The 24803-nt window shown below is 43.8% G+C and overlaps 1 protein-coding gene across 4 annotated transcripts in view; it reads right to left on the bottom strand.

The window, feature by feature from the left end:
* Positions 1–24803, bottom strand: part of MX1 (MX dynamin like GTPase 1) — a 28962-nt gene continuing 4159 nt past the window's right edge. For 2 of the 4 annotated variants that reach the window (XM_066370154.1, XM_066370152.1), the window contains 12 exons: positions 20586–20775; positions 19407–19544; positions 18505–18659; positions 17731–17869; positions 16516–16714; positions 14508–14586; positions 12837–12959; positions 12320–12461; positions 9181–9339; positions 7596–7672; positions 6319–6558; positions 1–646 (listed from right to left, as the gene is read on the bottom strand). In XM_066370154.1, coding sequence (XP_066226251.1) covers positions 416–646; positions 6319–6558; positions 7596–7672; positions 9181–9339; positions 12320–12461; positions 12837–12959; positions 14508–14586; positions 16516–16714; positions 17731–17869; positions 18505–18659; positions 19407–19544; positions 20586–20775 — 1872 coding nt within the window. In that variant the 3' untranslated portion in view covers positions 1–415. Of the gene's footprint in view, positions 647–6318; positions 6559–7595; positions 7673–9180; positions 9340–12319; positions 12462–12836; positions 12960–14507; positions 14587–16515; positions 16715–17730; positions 17870–18504; positions 18660–19406; positions 19545–20585; positions 20779–24803 lie in introns of all 4 variants that reach the window. The other 2 variants (XM_066370153.1, XM_066370151.1) reach the window with 1 other exon arrangement.

The raw sequence follows: 24803 nt of genomic DNA on the forward strand, positions 1-24803 counted from the left end.
TGCTAAGAAAGAGTTTATTGTAAATGCAATGAAGTTTGACTTCTACAACATTCACTACGATTCTCAAACATCAGGTGCATAAAAGAGTATCAGAAAACCCCCCAGGAGATAGTCCTTCTATGATGCTCACATACCTACGTGCCTGGGTTTCTGATGAAGACAGGGAAAGAGTCCGGGAAGCAGGAACGATGTAATGGGAACATTAATTTTTCCTAACCAGGAAATGGCATCATCCACCCAACCTAAATCACACCCCTCGTGAGGACAGGCGTTGAGACTCATGGTGGAAACCAAATTGCTCATAACAGCTATGTGCTAGGTCCTTTTCCACTAAAGGGATGAGCACGGGGAACTAACAAAGGTGAAGCTCTCAGGGAAAGAAACAGCAGAGACGTGGGGTGAGACTGAGCCCAGCTTAACCAGGGAATTTGGCCAGCTGGCGCCGAGCCTTGGTCAGCCGCACCAGTTGCTCCTTCAGGAATTTCCTCTTGTCGCTGGTGTCACTATGCTCCTTGAGAAGCCAGCTGTACTTCTCCTTGTCCTGCAGCAGCTGGAGCATGGACTTCTCCAGATGCTGGTTGTACGACTGGAGGATGAAGAACTGGATGATCAAGGGGATGTGGGTGGACAGGCGATTGGTGGCCTCCTGGAAGGAACGGTTCACAGCATGGTTGAGAGGACATTGGAAGGGGAAGACTCCCTCTTCACCACATGAGCATCAGGACAGACCCAGGCCTGGCAGGGTTCACACCTCCGTGCTAAGGGCGCATGAGACCACACACCTTCCCGCAGGGCAGAGGGCACCAGCCTGTAGTCAGGGGCCAGCTGGACTCCCACCAGCTTGTCTTGACAATGAAGTGGTCACTTCTGATGGTAGAGGGTAAAATGTGTTCCAAAAAGGTACACGGACAGAGTCCAAAAACTACATTTTTCGAATTATTTACAACTTTGCTGAAAAGATTTTATGATTAAAAAAAGAAAAAAGATTGTTTAGCTCAGGGGTCTGAAACCTATGGTTTGCGAGCCAGATGTGGCTCTTTTGATGGCTGCATCTGGCTCACAGACAAATCTTTAATAATAAAAAAAATAACATTAAAAATATAAAATATTTTCATGTATTACAATCCATTCATTTCCTACCGCTCATGTTCATGTTGCGGGTGGCTGGAGCCAATCATAGCTGTCCTCCGGGACAACACCAAATTTTTATTGGATAATGCATAATGTACATGGGTTGTTGTATGGCTTTCATGAAATTACATTTTAAAATATGTGGCATTCATGGCTCTCTCAGCCAAAAAGGTTCCCGACCCCGGATTTAGCTGAACAGAGGCTAGACTATCAAAAGCCACAGAAGGGAGCCTTGTGAGTTCTATGCAGGTTAAAAGGTAGTTTTCACCCCCCAACCCACCTGTTAGTGAAAAGTGTCTCTTTCTTAAGGTGATCTCTCAGGAAGTTAATATATACTCATACTTAGCAAGTGCTATGATCCCTGTTTCCTTCTCTATAGGATACTAGCAACTGGCCTCGTGGGCTGCTTACAAAGATTCAATAAGTAAAAAGACAGATGTTTAGAAAGTTGCCAGGCATGGAAAAAGCATTCAGTGAATTTAATCTAGAGGGTCAGAGATGGCACTCAAGCTATGTGTTCTAGAGGAGAATGAGCCAGGAAGGTGGCCTGTCCCCCCCCCCCCCAAAAAAAAAAGTGGAGGAAAGAAGAGACAGACCAGCCTGAGGAGAAGCATTCAGGAGGAATGTTGAGAACAATAGGCACTGAAGTCTGATGTTGGACAACAGACACAAGCTGAAAGGGATAGCTAATATTTGGAGTGACAAAATCAGGAACCTGAAATATTTTTTGAGACTTCTGGTGCCAACATGGCTGCCAGGTTGATTTCCTCATTCTCTTGGAGATCATCCCAGATGTCAACATTTTGGTGGGAGGAGGAGACAGGAACCGTAGCACCCATGACTCATGTGTAACAGGAGCAGTGGCAGTCAGGCAGGGCCACATGGGAGCAGGGGATGGGGGAAGGGTGGAGAGGGAGCAGCACAGGTCAGACATGGAGCAGAAACTCCGCTCCTGAAGGTGCCTAACTGCTGAGCAAAGCTGGTGGCAGAAGTCCCTCCTGGCCAGGTTGCATTTGGGGCATCAAGGAGGTGCCACACAGCGAATCTCACAGATGGGGTGTGTTTGCATGAAACTTTCTCTTTGGTAGGTGAGAAGACATTTTTGAGTGGAGAAAACTAGCTCCTCTGGACCTCTTCCCAGTGCCCACAGGGACAATGCGCAAATCACTGACCCAGGGAAGTTCAAGGCATTTCATGAGGTGTGTGCTTGGGACAGTGATGGCTCCAAAGGTGTCACGTCCTAATCACAGAATCTGAGTGTGTTACCTCTCACTGCACAGGGGAGCTGAGGTTGCAGATGGGATGAAGACTGCTAATGAGCTGATGTTGAGACTGGAAGACAGTCCTGGGTTATCTGGTGGGTCCAGTGCAAAGGAGGGGGGCAGAGAGGAGAGCCAGAGGACATGTGACTACAGAGGTGGGAGAGATGCCTGTATTACTGGCTGTGAAGATGTGTGTGTGTGTGGGTGCCCCAGACTGAGTGCTGCTATCTCCAGAAGCTGGACCAGCAAAGAAGCAGCTTCACCCCTAGGGTCTCGAGAAGGAGCACAGCTTTGCCAACACCCTGATCTGAGCCAGTGAGAGTCACACTTAATGGGGAAAAGTGACATTCACCTTACTGTTGGAGGCAAGACAAGGCTGCCTATTAGCTTCGCCATTGTTTCAAGTTGTACCAGAGAGACCCGACAAGGCAGGCAAAGAAAGTCAGAGGTATAAGGTTGGAAAGAGGAGGGAATGGAAAACTCCCATCATCTGCAGAGGGGTGAGGGCTCACTGGGAAAACTCTAAAGCTTACAGACCGTGGAAGAATCAGTATGGGTGTTAAATGATAGGACATCAACCCATAGCAAGCGGAAGGCAGAGTGGAAGGAAAGACTCATTCACAGAAGGACAAAGCTGAGGACACACATCGGGTAAGCTGCAGAGATGGGCACAATCTACATAAAGAAAACATTAAAACACTTCTGAGGCCCCAGGCGGAGACCTTAGAAATGGCAAAACCCATGAAGGTCTCAGACAGGGAGATTTACTCTGCAGGCCCATAAAAATGAGTACAATCCTAGTAAGAATACAAACACTACTCTCTTTTTCAGAAGGAACTGGACAAGCTCATTCTAAAATTTGTATATTAAAGTGAAAAACAAACTCCACCCCTCCCCCCAATAAAGAACAGGCTGACACAGAGGGAGCATAGCCAGTTGTGCAGCCAAGCCCACCACAGCACTATTCAGAGTGCCCAAGGCAGGACCAACTCCACGGCCAGGGGCACAGGAGTGGATAAACAAAACACGGTCCATCTATATGGTGGACTATATTATTCTACATTGAAAAGGAAGGGAATTCTGACACATGCTACAGCAGGAATGAACCTTGAGAATATTACTCTGAGTGAAATCAGCCAGACTCGAAAGGACAAGTATTATAAAAGGCCACTTACATGAGGTCCCTAAATAGAAAAATTCATAGCACCAGAAAGTAGAATGGTGGGGGAGGGGGAGGGACGGTTAGTGTTTGATGGGTACCATTCCTGTTTGGGAAGATGAAGACGTTTGGGGGAGGGATGGTGGTGGTGGCTACAGAACAATGCAGGTGCACCGAGTGTCACTGAAGAACTGTGCACCTCAAACATGGTTAAAACAATACATTTTATGTGTTGTATGTTTTGCCACAAAATAAAAAATGTGGGGGGCTGAGGGCGATCTCTGACTGTACTTGATAGTTAAACACTGTATAAAGATCTACTACTGCACCATGTTGAACAGCAAACCATAGAACAGCAAACCAACAGAACAGAATTCAGGATGTAGATAAAGACCAACACACACAAGGAGAGAGGGTGACACGGGTGTCCCCACCAGCAGGGACAAGAAGGATTCTTCAGTGACAGCACAGGGACAACACACTTTAGCCACCTGGAACAAATCTCATTCTTGACCTCAAACCATTCCAAAGGGATCAAATGTCTAAAGATGAGAGTTGAAGTAAGTTACTTGAAGAAAAATACTGTCGACTTAATTTTAAAAGCTCAGGGATAAAGTCCTTTTGAAGTATGACAAAAAGCACAGGAACCCCCAAAAGAAAGGGCTCTTAAACCCAACCCACAAATCATGCTGAAGAAAACTGCAGCACAGGCTAAGACCACCATGAACAAAGGCAGAGGGCACATCGCAGGCTTCAGAGGGTCCACATTGCAAGCCTCCAGGGGCTGACACTGTGCTGTTGAAAGAGCTCTGACCGATGCACAGCTCACCGAACAGGCTCTAGAAACGACACCATGCAATGAGAGGATGCCAGACTCATTGCGCTAAAAAGAATGCAAACTAAATCTACAGCGAGACACCATTTTCATCTATCACACTGTCAACAAAACCAGACTTTAGAAAAGACTGAATCAGCATGTGTGGAAAGATAAGGGCCTTCTACAGGTAGTATTTATTAAGGCAGAGTGAGTGCTGTCCTTGCCCCAGGTGCGACGGTCACTTTCATGTGCCAGCTTGGCCAGGCACTAGCACCCAGTTATTTCAGCAAACACTAATAAAGGCATTCTGTAGCTATGGTCAACATCTACAATCAGATGGCTTTAATAAAGGAGGTTATTCTTGAAAATGTGGGTGGGCCTCATTCAATCAGGTGAAGGCCTGAAGAGTAAAAATGGAAAGAAATCTTGCCAGCAGACAGCAGCTTCCACTCCTGCCCAAGGATCTCCAGTCTGCCTTTCCTGCTGGCCTTCCTACGGATTTTGGACTTGCCCAGTCAGCCACCACAATCCGTTAGCCAGTGTGTTGAAATACATTTTATATCTATATATAACCTAACGGTTCTGTTTCCCTGGTACAACCCTGACTGATACACCAGGAATCTCATTTATACTCCAGACATATGATGCATGGACAAGGCTATTTGTGGCAACACCCCTGTGTTCGTAAAAGACAAGAAACAAACTATGTCTGTTAACTGGGAAATGGCTCAATATGCTGCATCCACAAAATGGGAGACTTCACTGCAGGAAACAGTGAGGTGGCTCCACATGAACTGAAGTGGAACAGTCTCCAAGGCACAGGAAGGGAAGCAAGAGGCAGACCAGTATACTCTGTTAACCTGGGTGGAAAACCAGTTTGCACATATACACACACTTATATTGCACGTGCGCGTGCACACACACACAAACTTTCCCTCAGAGGATATCAAGAAACCGGGGAACTGCTTTTGCGGCTTTCTGAGAGGAGACTGCATCTGTGTGGCTCGGGATGGGGTGGGTAGGAGACCCACTTTCTACTGTCACTCATTCCCTTTTTTGGGATGTGTGTGTGTGAGCGTGTATTACCTATTCTAACAGGTTCTACGAGACAGGTAAGCAGACAGGTGGTAAGCTTGGTTGCAGAAGCCAAGTCACACAGGTGGCCTTCTGTCCTGCCCTTCACTGGCTTCACGAAGATGTGTGCACCTCCCAGTGTTTGTGGGAAACGGAGTTCGACCTTTGGGTTGGAACCTTACTGCCCAGCGGTGGGCTTTGTCCAGCAGCGCAGCATTCCCCTGGGAGCCTATTAGAAACTGCAGAATCTTGGCCCCCAGCTCAGACCTGCAATTCATCTCTGCGGTTGAGCAAGACCCCAGGAGGTCAAGTTTGAGAAGCACAGCCTGAAGCACACGAATAGTGAAGGGACAGAGATACCTGGTAGAGCATGAGACTCCTATTTGCTTCACCTGTCCAGATTTTTACATATGCCCATGGTTCTAACTCAGGTGTGATCAGCTGAGCTGTGCAACCTTCCCAAAATGAATTAGCTCACCCTTTGTACTATTTGAAACACAGAGTAGCAATCAGAGCATGTTTTCCCCATGAGTAACTTCCACTTGGTGTGCTGTCATTGTATCCCACCACTGTGCTATGGGATTTGCCCACACTCATCTCACTGAATACTCACTAGGAAACTATGAGGAGAAACCATTTTATAGAGAAGACAGCTGAGGCTCAGAGAGGTGAAGGAACTTGGACAGGACCACAAAGCTGGTCACACCAGACATGAGTGGCTCCAAGCCACAATCTTGTCTCATCATCCGAGGTTGAGCTGCTCCTGTGGATGCTAATCAAAGCCTGAAAGACGGAGCTGGCTGGTTGGCACCTTACAGAGATAATAAATCGGGAAATGGGATGAGACCAGCTTTCTGAGACATGCGCAGACTTACCTTGTGGTAGGCCATCAGGTGTTGACAGATTTCATCAAGGGAGACATTTGAAGACTGGTGTATAGGGACTTGATATTTTGGTGTATTGTTCTTTTCTTTTGTTTCCTCCTCTCTGACCTTATGCAGCGAGTTCTGGTATACTTGGTCTTGGCAATAGACAATCTGCTCCATTTGGAAGTGAAGTCGGATGACCCTCACAGCTTCTTTTTCTTGTTCTAATCTAATGTCTTCAATTTTGGACTAATGCACAAGAGAACACAACAGAATTTCCCTCTAGAAGTGAACCACTGGGTCATGGGAACATAGGTTATACGCAAAGTTCACAGACAGCAGGTTCTCCCACTTGAATTAAAACAGCACCCTGCTTTGGGGCAGCCTCCTGCACCCCACCTTGGCTTAACTAAGATGGGGTTCCCATCCCCACAGAGGGTCAGAATCTCCCCAAAAGCCTGAGCCACACATGTGACCAGACCCCTCATCCCCAGAGCCTGGGAACCCATAGGGCTCTGTTTGAAGATCTGAAGACTCAGTTTTATTTTTCTTCTCATTCACAGGCTTTTCCCTCTGATGAGGAGTGAATAGCCATCAGAGAGCTCACAACAATCACATGAGGGACGAATTTAAGTGAGTCAAATTCTCTGTTTTTGTTCCTGGGATTTAGAGAAACAAGCTACCTGAAAGCCAGGGAGATCATTCACACAGAAAATATTTGGACCTCCCTCCACCCCTGACCTCACTGAGTGTCATGGTATGCGAGGCACACTGGGGGGGGTGTCTTCACCACTGTCTTCTATGTCTGTTACAACCTTCTGAGGAAGCTACCCTTCCCCACGTTGGAAGCCCGGGTATCTAAGTGGCCCACCCCAAGACCTGCTTGTGCATGGCAGAGCCGGTCTTCCCAGAGTGCTGGGTGCTAGGGACTGAGTGTTTGTGTCCCCCCAAATTCATAAATTAAAACTGTAATTCCAATGAGATGGCATTTGGAGGGTGGGGGTGGGCGCTTTGGGAGGTCTAGGTCATGACAGTGGAGTCCTCAGAATGACATTAGAGCTTTTATAAAAAGGGACACCAGAGCACTCTCACTCTCTCTCTCTCTCTCTCTCTTTTATTGATTTTAACCAGACTTCACTGGTAATATAATTAGTAACATTTACCAAAAAGCTTCATTATTTGATTCTCCATCCAAATATACACTAAAGTTATAATGGTCTTAATCCAAGATATTTATCTTCTAGCATAAGGATTATTGTTATTTTTAAAATAACAAATGGTTTTACCTTGCAGGTTCTGTGGAGGTTGAAAAATTCCTTAAAATTTTTCTGAGCAATGTCTGTGAAGGCAAGCTGGACCATCTCTGATGAAAGAAAGACAGACAAGTTCAGGACTGGTGCAATCATTCATCTCCTTTAGAGACTGCAAACAGCAGGAGGATACAATGACAAGGAGAAAAGTATCCTCAGTTCCTCGCTTCATGTCTCTTCTCTTTCCACTAAAGGAGGAAGGTGTGTTTTTTTTCTGCTCAAGAATCCTTGGAAGGATTTAAACCTCAATGTCCCCTGGCATAATTATTTGACATTTAAAGTTTTCATCCTAAGTATGAATAGTTGCAAAGAACACAATTTCAACTAAGTTATACGTACATACATGTACATATATATATATATATATACACACACACACACACACACACACGTGTGTGTGTGTGTGTGTGTGTGTGTGTGTGTGTATTAGTGAGAGAGAGAGACAGGAAGGGAGAGAGATGAGAAGCATCAATTCTTCGTTGTGGCACCTTAGTTGTTCATTGATTACTTTTCATACGTGCCTTGACTGGGGGGCTCCAGCCAAGTCAGTGACTGCTTGTTTAAGCCAGTATCTTTGGGCTTCTAGCCAGTGACCTTTGGGCTCAAGCCAGTGACCTTGGGATCATGTCTATAATCAAGCCAGTGACCTTGAGGTTTTGACCCTGGGACCTCAGCATCCCACGCTGATGCTCTATCCACTGTGCAACCAGTGGTCAGGCCATCAATATTTTATAGTAAAATCTCACATCAAGCTAAACATCCACATTGTCTATTTGAAAGGAAATACATGAATAAGCTCTTACTTAAATTGAAAATTGACATGATTTTTGTTTTGAAACCTATATTCCCATTTAACTCCCTCACCAAATTGTATCCTAAGATGATGTACAGTATCTTCATGCTCGAAAATCTTTCACTGACTCTGCACTGTCTTTCCTCCCAAAGTGGGGCAGGCTTGTGGGCCTGAGCCCTTCAGCTGTGTGGTCTGTGATAACCCCAGGTAGTGTCACAACTGAGCTGAATTGCTGAACACCCATTTGATGTCCAGGGAGTTAGAGATCTGGGTGGATTTGTAAAAATTAATGTAAGCAAAACTACTTTAAAATGGAGAACCTTTGAAATGTTAAAAACAGGCAAAATAACCTTGGGACTGGGCCTAGGGCAACACTGTGTTCACAAGGACAACAAGCAGGCAGACATGATGACTACTAGAGGACTGGTGACTACCAGACTGAAGGTTGAAGTCGTGGTTTAGAACCAGCCTCACTGTGCTATGTTATCTGCACCAATAGCAACGCCTTTCTTCTCCAGGTGAGATTGTTCCCCTTCTCTTTCTCATAAGTGCTCCTTGCCTTTGTGTCCTAATTGGGACATGAGCTGGGTTTCTGCCCAAATAAGTGATTCCTGAATAGCTATTCTTATTTATTAGAACTCAAATAAATGCCATTGCTTCTCACCTCAGCTTTTCATTTTTAGGCTAACAGGTTGTTGGTGCTGGAAAATCCCCCAAGGGAGAGCTCTGGAGGCCAGCACTGGCCTGGACGCAAAGCCGAGGACTCACCGATCACCGTGTTCAGCATATCCATAGCTGGCTCTTCCAGAGTTTTGATTTCCTCTCTTATGATAACCTCAAATGTCTTGTAATTCACAAATCCTGGCAGCTCTCTGCCACGGTACTGATTTTCAAATTTCTCCATCTGTTTATACATATCCTCAGAACCTGTTGTAGGAAGGAAGAGCTCTAAATTATGATATTTTACACATACAAAAAAAAGTAGTAATAACATTGCCAGTTTTTCTAAACACAGTACCACTCAGAAAGTCCTGAAAGGACTTTTTTTACTCAGAAAGGTAAAAAAAGAATATCAAATCTGATTTGTAAATCAAAAAGTAATTAGGGGATGCAATACAGAAACATCTCAACATACTTCTCCTTGGTCATCTTTAGAGGGCAAGTTTAGAGCCTGGGTATAATACCAGAAAGCAGCCAATGCAGACATATTCCTTAATAGATACTTGAATATGAAATTTGGTGAATCTAATTAGATTTTTCCCAAAGTAATTTTATCATAATAGAATATTATGACCTGCAGGTCCTTTAAAAAAAATGGATTGACCATGAACACCATCCGGAATCAGCTACACATCACTTATTTGTGTGTTGTTGCATGACTAGGAAGTATTTATAGATCAAATGGGATAATAGAATAATGGAGCACCTGGGCACATAAGATATTAATATGATATCACTGTTTATTAGGTAGGAACCACTTAGTTTTTTCTTTACACTTTTAGAATTCTTCTTACTCTCAACATACTAGACTGCTGTGCTATCCTGGCAGAGTAGCTCAATTGGTTAGAGCGTTGTCCCAATACACTAAGGTTGTGGTTGTTTAATCCTTGGTCAGTGCATATACAAGACTCAACCAATGAATGCATAAATAAGTGGAACAACAAATCAAGGTCTCTCAATCAGTAAGTAAAATAGTAAAAGAAAAACCACACTAGACTGGAGAAAAATAACCCCATTGGGGGAAAATTCAACAGGGCTCTGGTTTCTCTTTTAGAAGTACTAACCTGAGATGGTAACCCATGTACCCATTCTTGGTCAGGAGACATTTTCTCATAAATTTTTTTTTTTTGTATTTTTCTGAAGCTGGAAACGAGGAGGCAGTCAGACAGACTCCTGCATGTGCCAGACCAGGATCCACCCGGCATGCCCACCAGGGGGCGATGCTCTGCCCATCTGGGACGCTGCTCTGTCACAACCAGAGCTATTCTAGCATCTGAGGCAGAGGCCATGGAGCCATCCTCAGCGCTCGGGCCAACTTTGCTCCAATGGAGCCTTGGCTGTGGGAGGGGAAGAGAGAGACAGAGAGGAAGGAAAGGGGGAGGAGTGGATAAGCAGATGGGCGCCTCTCCTGTGTGCCCTGGCTGGGAATCGAACCCGGGACTCCTGCACGCCAGGCCGATGCTCTACCACTGAGCCAACCGGCCAGGGCCAATTTTTTTTTTAAATTGAGATATAATTCATGTATTGTAAAATTCACCCTATTAGAGTGTATAATTCAGTGGTTTTTAGTATATTCACAAAGTTGTGCAACTGTCACCACTACCTAATCCTCAAACATTTCCTTCGCCCCCAGGAACCCTGTTCCCATTGTATAGGGGGTCAGATAGGGGTCCAAATTCTCTTGCTTGTGGGTATCTAGTGATTTGTCACTGATAATTTGCTGGGAAGAATTTAGTAATTAAAAAAAAAAAACAAAAACAAGTTTTCTTGCCTGACCAGGAGGTGGCGCAGTGGATAGAGCATCAGACTGGGATGCGGAGGACCCAAGTTTGAAGCCCTGAGGTCGCCAGCTTGAGCGTGGGCTCATCTGGTTTGAGCAAAGCTCACTAGCTTGAGCCCAAGGTCACTGGCTTGAGCAAGGGGTCACTCAGTCTGCTGCAGCCCCCCCCCCCCCCCCGCATCAAGGCACATATGAGAAAGCAATCAATGAACAACTAAGGTGCCGCAACGAAGAATTGATGCTTCTCATCTCCATTTCTGTCTGTCTGTCCCTATCTATCCCTCTCTCTGTTTCTCCCTGTCTCTGTCACACACACACACACACACACACACACCAAAAACAAAACAAAACAACGAGCTCTTTCTAAACACCGATGCCCCAGCATGTTGGCTGAGCAACGCAGGGAAGAGTCGTAAGTCAAGCACTGAAAGGAGCACAGAGGCCCCTTCCCTGACATGAGAACATAGGCATGTTCAACTCTGCCCTGTGGATTTAGCTCCGGGCAAGTGACCAGCCCAGAAACGAGCTTCCCTGCCATTTCTCCACCAGGAACACTGTTACCCATCCCATCATGCCCTCCATTCCTCTGCCAAGGAACAAATAGACTCGAGGTGCAGCCTGGAATTATATAAAAACAATTGCATGATGCAGTTGCCCACATTCATCACTTGGAGCCTAGCAGGACTGTCCCTTTGAACCTCTGCTCAGATGAAATTTACTGTGGAGCCCTCCCATCTTGGTTGGCTAAAAGCAAAAGGACTTGATATTTCCCTCAGTCACTACAGCGTTATCACTGGCCAATGTAGGATTTTCTTCAGGCTTCTTGAAACCCTAAGAATAAATTTCAGGCCACATTGTCTACCTTTTTCCGACTCTCGTTTCTTTTCATTGCCGTAACTATACAGTCCACTCAGACACATGGCAGCCTTCAAGAACCTGGCCTGTTAAGATCAATCTGGCTTCTTTCTTTTTTCATTTTTTAAAATAATTGATTTTAGAGAGAGAGAGGAATGGGAAGAGAGAAAATGAGACAGAAACTTCAATCTGTTCCTGCGTGCTCCCCAATGAGGGATTGAACAGGCAACCTCTGCACTTTGGGACAAAGCTCTAACCAACCAAGGTATCTGGTCAGGCCGACCTGGGTTATTTCACCATTTGTAACAGGAAGATCATGACACATGTGCCATGTAGACCTGCTCACTATCAAAGGAAGGCTGATTCTTCTAGAAGCCTCTTTTGGTGCTTTTTGACATAGATTCTCGCTAGCCCGAGTTCATGGAACAGGGCAAGTGTGGCTCTCAGGTCAGTAACTCCTCATTCCCACTGGCCCCACCAGCTGCACCACCTGCCTCCCCGTCCTCCACCTCAACCCAACACTCTGGGTTTGTGGGGGTGCCTTGGACTCACCTTTCTTGAAATTTCTTTCAATTACTGTACCCCATCTGCAGAACTCAGCCCGGATTCTGGTGAACAGCCGAGTGTTGTACTCCCCTACAGCTTCCTCCCCTTCCACTAAAGCACGGATATCCTGATTAAATGTATTAATTTTCTGTGAGGGAGAAACATAAGTAGAGCTATTTTAAATACAAGTGGGATTTGGAGGTCGTATGTGTGTTAAGGGGATGTGTGTCATTCTTTGCTGCCTACGGGCCACGGTGGGGTTATGGGAAAGGGGTGGCTTGGCACCAGCCCACACCGCTCTCCCCTTGCAGCCTTTGGGGGTCTTGAGTGAGTCACATGATGAAGAATCAAGGAGCAATGTGACTATCCACCTTCCATACCCCACGTGTCCCTGCCCCCTGCTTCTTAAGCCCAGTCCCTTCCTGGTGTTCAAAGTGGGAAGAAAAAGAAGTGCATAATCACACAACCCCTTGCACACATTCAATGTGTGATTCTTCAGTGAGATGCAATGGGCAATACTCACATCAATCAGAAAAAACATTTTTTCAGTTTCATCTTCTGGGATGTCTGAGCCACACTTATCAAGATCCTCTGTTATGGTCTGCTGCTTCGTCTTTATCTGATTTTCTAACAGAGGCAGACATTTCTGAGGAAAATATAAGGTAACAGAAATATATAAATATGCACAGGGAATGGAAAAATAAAAAAGGGCCCAGGCCCCCTTCTGTAAGGTGCAGGGAAGCTGAGCAGTACATTGACTTCCTAGTTTTTTCCAGAAAGATTTTTCAGAAGTAGAGACGACAGCATTCTTCCCAAGGCCTGCCCACTCCCCTGTTCCTTCTCAGATAGACTCAGAACAAGCCCAGGTGACCACACTGCATGGTTTCTGAGCCCTAGAAAAGCAACCCAGGAACAATTCCTTTCCTGATCGACTTAACAGAAACTCTGCAGGAGGGAACAGACAGAACCATTTGTCTAGTGGGCTCTGAAAAAGTGACAGGTGCAATAGTTTGAGATTCAGCAATGTTTATGCTGCTCCAAGATGAAGTTATCAGACTTCTGGCTCTTAAGGGTATGGTTGCTTGAACGTGCCAGCTCGGTCTTCCATGGAAAACATCTGAAAACACTGGACTACATGTCACAAGCACCCTTTCAACTGTGCCAGTGAGCTGGCAGGTATATAACCAACACTCAGAAGCCAAAGCCCGGTGACAGCGGGCACCCACGAATGTGATGGCAAAGCAGCAGTGCTGCTTGGTGCTGAAGCAAAGGAGATGTCCCGTGGGCTTGTTCCAGGTGGGAAACTAATGGATGACCACCTTCTTTCTACATAAAGCTGGGACCCCAATATCTAGGCTGTCATCATGGCCAGGTAGGCACAACCCTGCCTGCCAGTCCATTCCTGGAGGCCTGCACACAATGCCTGAACTCTGGTGCAGAGTGCAGGGCAAAACAAAATCTCCATGGAGAACCTGGAGCCAAAAGCCAGCCCTCAACCAGGTTTGTTGCTCAAATCCACTCTTGCTGAGCAGTCCCTAAAACCTCAAGCAGAGAAGCTTAAAGTGGTTCAAGCTGGAAGCCTTCCCAGGTGTCTGGCAGAAGCGAACACTCCCTCTCCTTGAAGAAACCCCATTTGGACCCAGGCTTCCATAAATACCCGCAGACCAAGTCCCAAGAAAGACAGGCTCGCCCATGTCCTTGTGGGTGATGGTCAAGTGGAACCCAGCACACCAGGCTTCTGGTACTGGAATCATCAAGTTCAAGATACACCAGAAATACGTGCAAAGACATCTTAAAAGGATTGCAAATGTGAAAAAAAAGGACTCTCCATACAGATTGGAAGAGAACCAGAGAAATTTAAGACATGAGATACAATCATTACAGTTACCAAGACACGATGATAGTGGTTGGTGATGAGAAGGGAATAATACAGAATTTTTACTTTGGCCAAGAGGATATAATCTATCAGCATCCCGCTCAATGGGTGGTTCTCTAACAAGCATCATCCATAATACCAAAGCCCTTTCTAGAAATGGAGGATTTCAGGCAACACTCCAGAGCCCCTGATCCCGGGCCTTCATCTTCACAGAATTGCCTGGAATTATGTGTGTGTGCTGATGGTTCAGCAATCGCCACGGCTCAGCTCCGTGTTTGTAGGATTCTACCCCGAGACCGTACAACTCTCTGTGCTTACACAGATGTGTGCGATGAGCTCCGTGGTCAGTCTATCTGCCAAGCAGGGGATCGTGGCCCTTCCTTCCTCCAGGAGTTCCCTGCAAGAGAAGACAATGTGCACATCCATCATGGTGTAGCCACAAAATGGGAGCCAGCTTTGTGCTGCTGGGGAAGTCACGGCAAATCCAGTTACTTCCAACTAAGTGGTGTGCCCTGCAGTTGGGACCCCGCCAATATTCAGAACTGGATCACAGAGAATTGTGACTGCATTTGAATAAATTTGGATCATTCAAAAATGGTATAGCATGTCCCCTTCCAGCCAATATTGTGAATGTGTCTTTACAAAAATACAGTCACCTATGGATAAGTTTTCATCATACACACACACACACACATACACATACCCTTTTGTGTGTATCACATGTATAAGTACATATAATGCATATTGATACATGACTTTATAAAAATATATCGACTTATATTTACATAGGTGTGCGGATGAATACATCTCTCCCCGAGACAAGACTTGAAATCATGGCTGCTTGGAGGAAGGAAGCCAAGCCCTCGCCTCACTCCATGCAAATCTGTGTTCACAGGGTGAGTTATTACTGGGTTTTGACATTGTAAAGGACTTTTTAGTATTCAAGGCAAGGAACCATGAGTTGACATACCTAGTTGTGAGATTACATGCATACCTAAGTTTCTGTTTCAGCACCTGTCAATTTGTCTAATTGTTATAAAATACACATCCCAGAAAATTTGCCATTTTAACCATTGTTAAGTGCACAGCTCAGTGGCATTAAGTACATTCATGCTGTTGTACAACCATCACCACCATCTATCTCCAGAACTTTCCATTAAACATTAACTGCCCATCCCCCTCCCCTAGCCCCTGGCACCCACTGTTCTACACTCTGTCTCTATGAATGGGACTCCTTTAGGGACCTTATATAAGTCATACAGTATTGTCTTTTTGTGACCGGCTTATTCCACTTAGTATCAATATAATGTTCTCAAGGTCCCTCCCTGCTGGAGCAGGTGTCAGAATGTCCTTTTTTAAGGCTAATATTATATCGTGTAAATAGACCACATTGTGTTTATTCACCCATTGGTGGACACTTGAGTTGTTCCACCATTTGTGAATTATGCTGCTGTGCACAATGGGGTACAAATATCTGTTTATACACCTGTTAATGGTAAACCAGACCTCTCCACAGGCTTCTGGGAGAACTGACTGTAATAATATTAACAAGAGTTCAGGGCTCCACCTGCACACACATGTTTGCACACAAGGGGCCTCAAGATCCCATAAGCACCTTTGCATTGAGATCATTTTGGCTGGTACCAAAGCAAGGGGCAGGTGTGCCAGCAGCGCCCAGCTGCGGGGCAGAGCCAGGCTCCTCCTTTCCTGCCAACTCAGCATCATCTCAGAATTTTACATTGAACTGATTTATCAGTCCTTTTCTTTTTAAGAAGTTTTGCCTTTGGCATTAGGTTAGAAAGATCTCTGTCCTGGGGTTCTAAACTCCCCATCTCCATCTATAAGCTTCAACTGATATTTATTTTGGTGTGACAAGTTAATTTAAGTAAGGGCACAGTTTAGCTCTTTCCCTCAAATATTAAACAATTATCTTAATGCTACTGATTAATAATCAAACTGACATAGCCCAGGAATTTCAAATACCACATTTATCATATTCAAATACTGGGTCTATTTCTGGGTCCTCAACTTTTTTCTTATTCTGCTGCATTTATATTTTTATTCCAGTTCCAGTACCATACTATTTAAATTATTGTAACAAGATCACTCCTTAATTTGATTTTTAAAAAGTTATTTATTTATTTTTTTGCCATGTGTGTAAATTCCTCCATTATTCTTCCAGGCAAATCTCATAGTCATTGTCAAGAAACAAACATGCTCACACACATATCTGCTTTTGGAAAGTGGCAGTTTGCAGTTTTCCCTAGGGGAGGACAAAGGTCCTTGGTTTGGGTTTGACCTTGGGAAAACAGAGCTGCTGGCGTACCTGAAATATGGATGGTCCTCAAAGAAGGCCCTCTCTCTACTCAGAGCCTCAGTCAGGCTCACATGGTCCTGGATTTCCTGCTGGCCCCGGCACTTGACGACCATGTAGCCCTTCTTCAGGTGGAAGATGAGGTTTCGCACCACATCAACTACCTTGTCTTCGGTTCCTCTGTCCACCAGGTCTGGCTTTGTCAGGATGCCTGTGAACCAGAGCCTTTTGATGAGAGGATGCTCACAGCTTCATCAGAATAAGAAGTGGATGGCTCACCAGCTTCTTCCCACCCTTGCTTGAGGGCAGACAATAGGGCTTGCAGAGCCCAGGTGCAAGGCATAGAACTTTCCATCTTCCCCATCTGACACTCTGTCCCCATTAGAAACTAACTCCCCATTCCCCTCCTACCAGACCTGGGTACCTTCCACTCTACTTCTGTCTCTAGGAATTTAGCTCCTCTAGGGGCCTAATATATGTGGTCTTTGTCCTTTCACAGCTGGCTTATTTTGCTTAGCAAGATGTCTTCAAAGTTCATCCATGTTGTGGCAATGTCCTTCCTTTTTTTCTACCTCAAATTCATCATTAACTGACACAAGTGCTTTCTGGTTTTGCCCCACCCCCTGAACTTACCATGTTTTTTATAAACATTTAGACCAGTGGTAGTCAACCTGGTCCCTACCGCCCACTAGTGGGCCTTCCTGCTTTCATGGTGGGCAGTAGCAGAGCAACCAAGTATAAATAAAAAAATAGATTTAACTATAGTAAGTTGTTTTATAAAGATTTATTCTGCCAAACTTAGCAAAAATCTGACATAAAGTACTTGGTAAGTAAGTATTATTTATGCTTTAACTTGCTGTAACTTAGCTTTATAAATTTTATAAAGTAAAGTTACTTCCCTACTTTATAAATCACCATTACTGTGGAACCGGTGGGCAATTAGAAAATTTTACTACTAACAGAGATACAAAAGTGGGTGGTAGATATAAAAAGGTTGACTACCCCTGAGGTAGACAAAAGTTAGGAGCCAACTAGTGGCCAAAAAGAGTCAATGTGACCCATGTCATCGGGACTCAGTGAGCACCAAAACTGACACCTCAGCAGTTCTCATCTGCTGGATGCAGGCCCCCCGCCCTGTGTGGGTGCCAACAAACACTCATTTGGATTCAAGGGATGCTCTTCTACTATCAGACCACCTACTACTTTTAGGTTCTTCCCTCTTCTTACCTATGGTCCTGTCTCCTTCAGGGTCCACCTCCTGAGCCATACTCAGAGCCTCTGTGGTGGCGATGTCCACATTACTGGGCACTACCACCAAGTTGATTGTCTCATTCTTACAGATGTACTTCTTGATGAGTGCCTTAATCTAAGAAAATGAGAGGGTGTGGAATTTGAGATAGGTCCTCCCCTTATATATACTTGCTTCAGGCCCTTGGAGTCCTAGGGATATTTATCCACCCCCTAAAAAATAAGCCTACAACTTCAGCATGGTGGCACTTCCTGAGCCACAGTTATTAGGAACTAAGTTCTCTGTGGCAGAAAGAGCTCTGGGGTAAGAGAAAAAGAGATTTTCACTAATTAACCATCTCCTAAAACCTCAATCTGATGGTCACAATGAAAAACAAGATACTGGAAGAATTGCTTGACTCTTCCCTAAAGCACAGGGTCAGAGTCACTGATACGAAAATATATTGTTTCTAATGCTCACTCTTCCTACATAAGATCCTTTCCTAATACATGCCAGTTTAGATATGCTACAAAATGTGAGTATAAGCAAAAATGAGTCATTGTACAAAACACAAGACATAGTTCCAATTTTGCCTGTTTGCTTTACTTTCTCCAGAGAAGCTCTACCTGACTTGGTGGAGAAAACTGCAACCATCATGCTCTCATAACTCCCCATTCACACCTCCTAATATTCCCTTTAATCTCAGCCCTGTTGCTCTAATGCAGCAGGGTTTCCCCCCAAAACCAAAGTCAGAATGGAACCTGAAGTTTTACCTGATGTCCAATGTCAGCTGGCTGATTGCCCACAGCCACCCTGGTGATTCCAGGAAGGTCTATCAGAGTCAGATCTGGTATGTGAGGGGAACTGACCTCCAGACTAATTAGCTCATGACTGATTCCCACACCTTCCCCAGCAATGACATCCTGGGCTAGAGAGGAGGAAAAAAAAAAAGGAAAGAAAAACCAAATAGCACTCATTACAGAGAATTCTTTGAAAGCAACACCTACCAGCCACATTTCTACCTTCCCAAAATGACTGAAATTTAATTATGTGACAATCAAGGAAGAAATCAAAGTCAATAAGGAAAAGTTCTCTATTCATCTCATCATACTTAGCAGCAACTAAGTGTGTTATTCCTTTGTCTTTATCAACTTTGAGTGTGATTTCTCCTTTAGGATGTTTTAAATTGATCAAATAATATCTGTGGTTTACATTTACTGAGACCTGCCATAAATTAGTCTAACCAAGGATTCTGTAAACACATCTATTCTGCTCCTGGAGGAGAATGCTTACCCTGAATCCTCTTTTATCAGGTCTATGGTGTGGAGAAGCCCTTAAATTAAAATGACAGTCAATATTTGGAGACAAGCTTTAAATTTCAAAATTCACATCATTCTCAGATACTTAACTTATACTAAGCAATAAATCACCAAGGTCAAATTCTGTCCAGAAGCACTGGTCTTAATAAGGGAAAAGAAGATAAAATGCAAGGGAGCTCGGGCCTGTTGTGTAGGAAGGAGAGAAGGAAGGATGGAAGGAAGGAGGACTGGACCAAGGGTGCCAGGGCAGGCCCAGAAAGTAGAGGGTGAGGACACTGTCAGGTAGGCCCCACCCACTTTACATGGTTTGACGTGATGTCCAAATAAGTGAGGATGAATGAATACAAAGTACTTACCTTTCCTAATTTCCTTTTCTACCTCCGAAGCAGATGAAATGTTCATCTCGAGGTCCCGGTAACTGACTTTGGCTGCCCACCCATCTTCATCCCCAACTTTTCGCAGTTTCAGCACCAGGGGACATCTTGTAACAATACCTAGGAGGCCATGTGAAAATCAGTTCCATACTCTGCTCTTAAAAAGCCTTCCATGGTAGCCTTAGACCAGTGGTTCTCAAAGTTTTATACAATCTGAGAGCCTGCTCACACTGCAAATGTTTGACTCTCACTTTCTAGTAGTCTAATACTCGATGTCTGGGATAGCCTCAGAACAGACACTTTGAATATGCGTCTGGGGACATTTTTGGCTCCCTAATGCTTGAAAGCCACCACTTTCAGCTTCTGGCTTCATCCTAGTGTTTTGCCACCCATTAAGGTGGTAAACAGCAAAAATTATGTAAACATTCTCCATTATCTCCCAATATACACACTACTCCTGTCAGGAAGGCAGACTGCTCCCATCAGGCCACCCTACTATAAACTCCTTCCAAATCCCACCCATTTTCCACAGCCAGAGCATATCATGACCTGTCTCAGGTCTGTGTGAACCCTCACAGATGTCCTTGGCCTTGTAGCTCAAACAGCACCACTGACCATAGCATCAATCTTTATCTCCCAGGCAGAGGGTCAGCTCTTGGGAAAAGGCTTAGGAAAGACACCCCCCTATGCACAGAATTCTGGGCTAGGGACCCATATACATTTATTCAAGACCTTCCAGAAACTGCAGGTTACATATAAACCACACAAAAATGTGCAATGAGTGAGTGAGTGTTATGGACTGAATTGTGCCTGCTTCAAAATTTATATGCTGAAATCCCAACCTTAAATGTGATGCATTTTTAGGGACAGGATTCTCCTTTAGAGAAGTGCTTAAGGTTAAATAAGGTCATAAGGGTGGGGCCCTAAACAACATGACTGGCATCCTTACAAAAAGAGGAAGAGACACCATCCATGTGCACACAAAGAGAAAAGGCCATGTGAAAACTCAGTAAAAAGATTGTCAAGGAGAGAGCCTTTGGGAGACACCTTGACCTTGAACTCTATACTGTGAGAAACTAATTCTTGTTGTTTAAGCCATGCAGCCTGTAGCAGCATTTTGTTATGGCAGCCAGCTGACTGATAGAGAGGGTAAGTTCTTACCACTGCCTCTGGGAAGGGCGACGCCTGACAGAGCCTCCAGCACGGAGCTCTTGCCGGAGCTCTGGTCCCCGATGACAGCGATGGCAGGCAGGGCCAGGTCCTGCTCCACACCCAGGGCCCGCAGGGAGTCGATGAGGTCGATGCAGGGGCGCACCTTCTCCTCATATTGTTCACACAGGCTGTTCTCATGCTTCCGGAGAAAGAAGAATAGGAGATTATGTCATGGTTTGCAGGTCATGTTGCATCAAGGATGGGCAACTTCAACTGACCTAATATATAGGTTATTTGAGTTACCCAAACAGAGTGGGAGAGGAGCAGAAAAAAATATTGAAGAAATAAGAGAAAACAATTTCCCAAACTTGATAAAAACTATTAATCCAAAGATTCAAGAAGCTCAATGAACTCTAAGCACAAGAAACATAAAGTAAACAGCATCAATCTAGTCAAACTGCTCAAAACCAGTGAGACTGAGAAAATGATCAAAGCAGCCAAGGAATGGCATGTTATGTAGAGAAGAATGTAGATGAGATTTTAGCAGGCTTCTCATCAGAAATAACGCCAGTGAGAAAACAGCAGAACAGCACTTGTAAAGTACTGAATATACCTTTTAAAGACGAAGGTGAAATAAAGACTTTCAGACACAGCAAAGGTGGACAAATTCATCACCAGCAAACCTGCACTGCAGGAAATGCTAGATTCCTTCCAGCAGAATGAAATGGCACTGAATGGAAATCTTAATCTACACAAAGCAATCAACACTAGAAATGGGAACTATTATCCTTTTTTAATTACTTAAATATATTTAAAAGATATTTGACTGAACAAAAACAATGTATCATAGAGGTTTTAATATAGGTAAAGTTAAATTTTGTGACAAAAATAGCATGAAGGCTGGGAGGGGAGACATGAGACATGAAAGTATATTAAAGGTTGATGCATGAAACATGAAGTAGTATAATATCCCTTGAAGGTACACTTGATAAATTAATGATGTTTAATATAAACATTAAGGCAGTTCTACTTAATAAGCCAAGAAAGAAGAAAAAATGGAATCGTAAAAAATATACTGCTCACAAAAATTAGGGGATATTTCCAAATGAATATGAAGCAATAAAAAAAAAGCATTTGATTTTTTTTAAAACAAGAACATCAGAAAAGCAAACGAGATGTCAAAGAAAGTTGTTTTCTTATGCAAATGAGATGCAAAACCAACTTTTTGGTAAAAATTGGTAAAAATGTACTATACGAAAGGCTGAAAGTATTGGAGCATCTGCACTTTCCCTGATCCGCTAATTTTTGTGAACAGTGTACTTAATTCTGAAGAAGGTAGGAAAAGAGGAAAGAAGAAATGAAGAACAGATAGGGTAAATAGGAAATAAATAGCAAAATGATCTTCTCAAACCCAGTTATTAACATTAACAATCACAATAAATATAAATGGCCTGACTAGGTGGTGGCGCAGTGGATAGAGTGTTAGACTAGGATACAGAGGACCCAGGTTCAAAACCCCGAGGTCACCAGCTTGAGCACAGGCTCATCTGGTTTGAGCAAGGCTCACCAGCTTGAGTCCAAGGTTGCTGGCTTGAGCATGGGGTCACTCATTCTGCTTTGGCTCCCTGGTCAAGGCACATATGAGAAAGCAATCAGTGAACAACTAAAGTGCTGCAAGGAAGATCTGATGCTTCTCATCTCTCTCTCTTCCTGTCTTGGTCTGTCCCTCTCTCTGTCTCTATCTCTGTCTCTGTCAAACACACACACACCAATAAACAGAAATGGTCTAAATACTCCTAGAACAGTCAAAATGACTGAAAATGAAGAATATGGAGGGATAACATTACTGTATCTCAATAATTGTTACAAAGCATCAGTAACCCCAACAATGTGATACTGGTGTAAAGATGGAGAAAGAAATCAATAGAATAGATACATATTCCAGAAATGAACTGACACATATGTGAACAACTGATTTGTGACAATAATGCAAGGATGATGCAATGGAAAAAAGATAAGCTTTTCAAAAAATAGTGAATGAATTATTAATATGAATTATTAAATGAATTATTAATATGCAAAAAAGAACTTAAATCTATATATAATTCCATATATAAAAATTAACTCACAATGGAGCATAAATCTAAATAAAAAACTTGAAACTACAGAACTTCTAGGAGAAAACATAGGAAAAAATCTCTATGGTTGTGTATCAGGCTATGGTTTCTTAGGGATGTTTCCAAAAGCAAAATTCATAAAAGAACCAACTAATGAATTAGACTTTATCAAAATGAAAACATTGGATGTTTAAAAGAGGCTATTAAGAGAATAAAAAGACAAGCCACAACCTGGGAGAAACTGTTTGCAAAGCTCATATCTGACAAAGGACTTGTACCTATAATATACAAAGAATTCTCAAAACTCAACAATAAGAAAACCCATTTAAGAAGATGAAAAAATAATTTTATTTTTTACCTTTTTCTTTTTAATTCCTATGTTTGTATATGACTTACATAAATTTTACTAGAATATTTCTTTACATCATGGTAAGAAGCTACTTACATTCTGGACCAAACAAGTCTTTGTGATAGGGATGCACCTTGCATATTATTGGTGACTTAGCAGAATCCCTGGCCTCTATTCACTCACTATTCTCTATGAGTTGTGACAACCAAAATGTCTTCAGACATTGCTACATGTTCCAAGAGGCAAAACTTCCTGGGGCTGAAAACCACTGCCTTACAGAATGCATGAGTTCAAAACTTCATATACAGGGAACACTGATAGGTTTCAGCAGAAAGGGAGGGACACACTGGCAAGGACTCCCTTAACCAATCTTGAACGGGACTCCTTTGAGCCCTGTCTTCAGCCTGCTGCTAAGCCAGTTCACCCAGAATCCCTCACTTTCGACAGCTAATCATGTTCCTCCCTTGCCCCCTGGATCCTAACCAAGTTCCACTTAGTATTCCTTCCTCTTCTCTCTCATCCCACCTGCTGACTAAAAACCCCAGTCATCCTTGGATTCCACGTTGAGCTCAATCTCTCTCCCCTGTTAAAAGAGTCTTGAATAAAATCCCCCTTGCAGTTCTTCCCCATAACAGTACTTAAGGAAGGTGTGGAGCCTACCGCCACAGGGAAAGCCCTTGGTGGCCCTGCCAAAAGCCTGGCTGTGCTTTTGAATCCACAAGAAGCCTCAGTATCAGGTCCCCTTACAGGCTCTTTTGTTTTCATTTCTTTTATCATCCATTCACAAGAGTGTATAAAAGATGAATAATTAGAAAATACGCAAGTACCAACCACCTGGTTCAAGAAGACACATGTTCCCAGTACTTACGACACTCTCTACGGCCTTCCCCAGGCACCGTCTTCCTATTACTCCTTCACTCCCAGAGGGTACTTCTACCCTGAGGTTTGTGATAACCACATATTTGCTCTTCTTCATGCTATCCTACTTTCCATAAACAATACATTGCTTATTGTTGCCTGGCTTAGGACTTTATATAAATGGGATCATACTGTACATTTCTTCTAAGACTTGATTCTTTGGTTCAGCAGTGCTTTTTAGACTCAGCCATCTGGATACCTGGAAGCGAAGTTCATTCATTTTCACTGCTATATAGAACTCCACTACATGGGCATACCACCATCAGCCTCTGCATTCCATCACTCACAGCACTTGTGCTGGTTCAGGTTCTACTTTTATAGACATGCTATTAGGAGTATATTTCCCAGGGTGAATGTGAAAGAATTTACATAGTGGTTCTCAAACTTTAGCACGAAGTAGGACTATCTGAAGGGCTTGTTAAAAAGCCCCACTCTTGGAGTTTCTAGTTCTCTAAGACTGGAGGAGGGATGTGTGATCACTTGCATTTCAAACATCATTTTCATTGTAGCAACTCAAGTGATGCTAATCTTGCTGGTGTGGGGACCACACACTTTGAGAACCACGGTCTACACCCAGAAGTAAAGTTGCCAGATTACAAGACATTCTGTTCAACTTGCCTGAAAAAGGCCACACTACTTCCAACCAGGTGAGTGAGCTGTGTGAACTCTTACTGCCCCATACGCAATCAGTTATAGCCAGGCCAGAGACAGATCAGGGAAGTGGAAAGATAGGTGGACCTTTTCATCTATGTCCTTCAACATGGCTTTTAATATTGTTTAGAATATTGCTAGCACTGATCATGAAAATGGAGTCAGCCTGAAAGAAGCTGATGATCTGTGGCT

The sequence above is a fragment of the Saccopteryx leptura genome, chromosome 2 (assembly GCF_036850995.1).
Source record: "Saccopteryx leptura isolate mSacLep1 chromosome 2, mSacLep1_pri_phased_curated, whole genome shotgun sequence".
In the NCBI taxonomy this organism is placed as follows: Eukaryota; Metazoa; Chordata; class Mammalia; order Chiroptera; family Emballonuridae; genus Saccopteryx; species Saccopteryx leptura.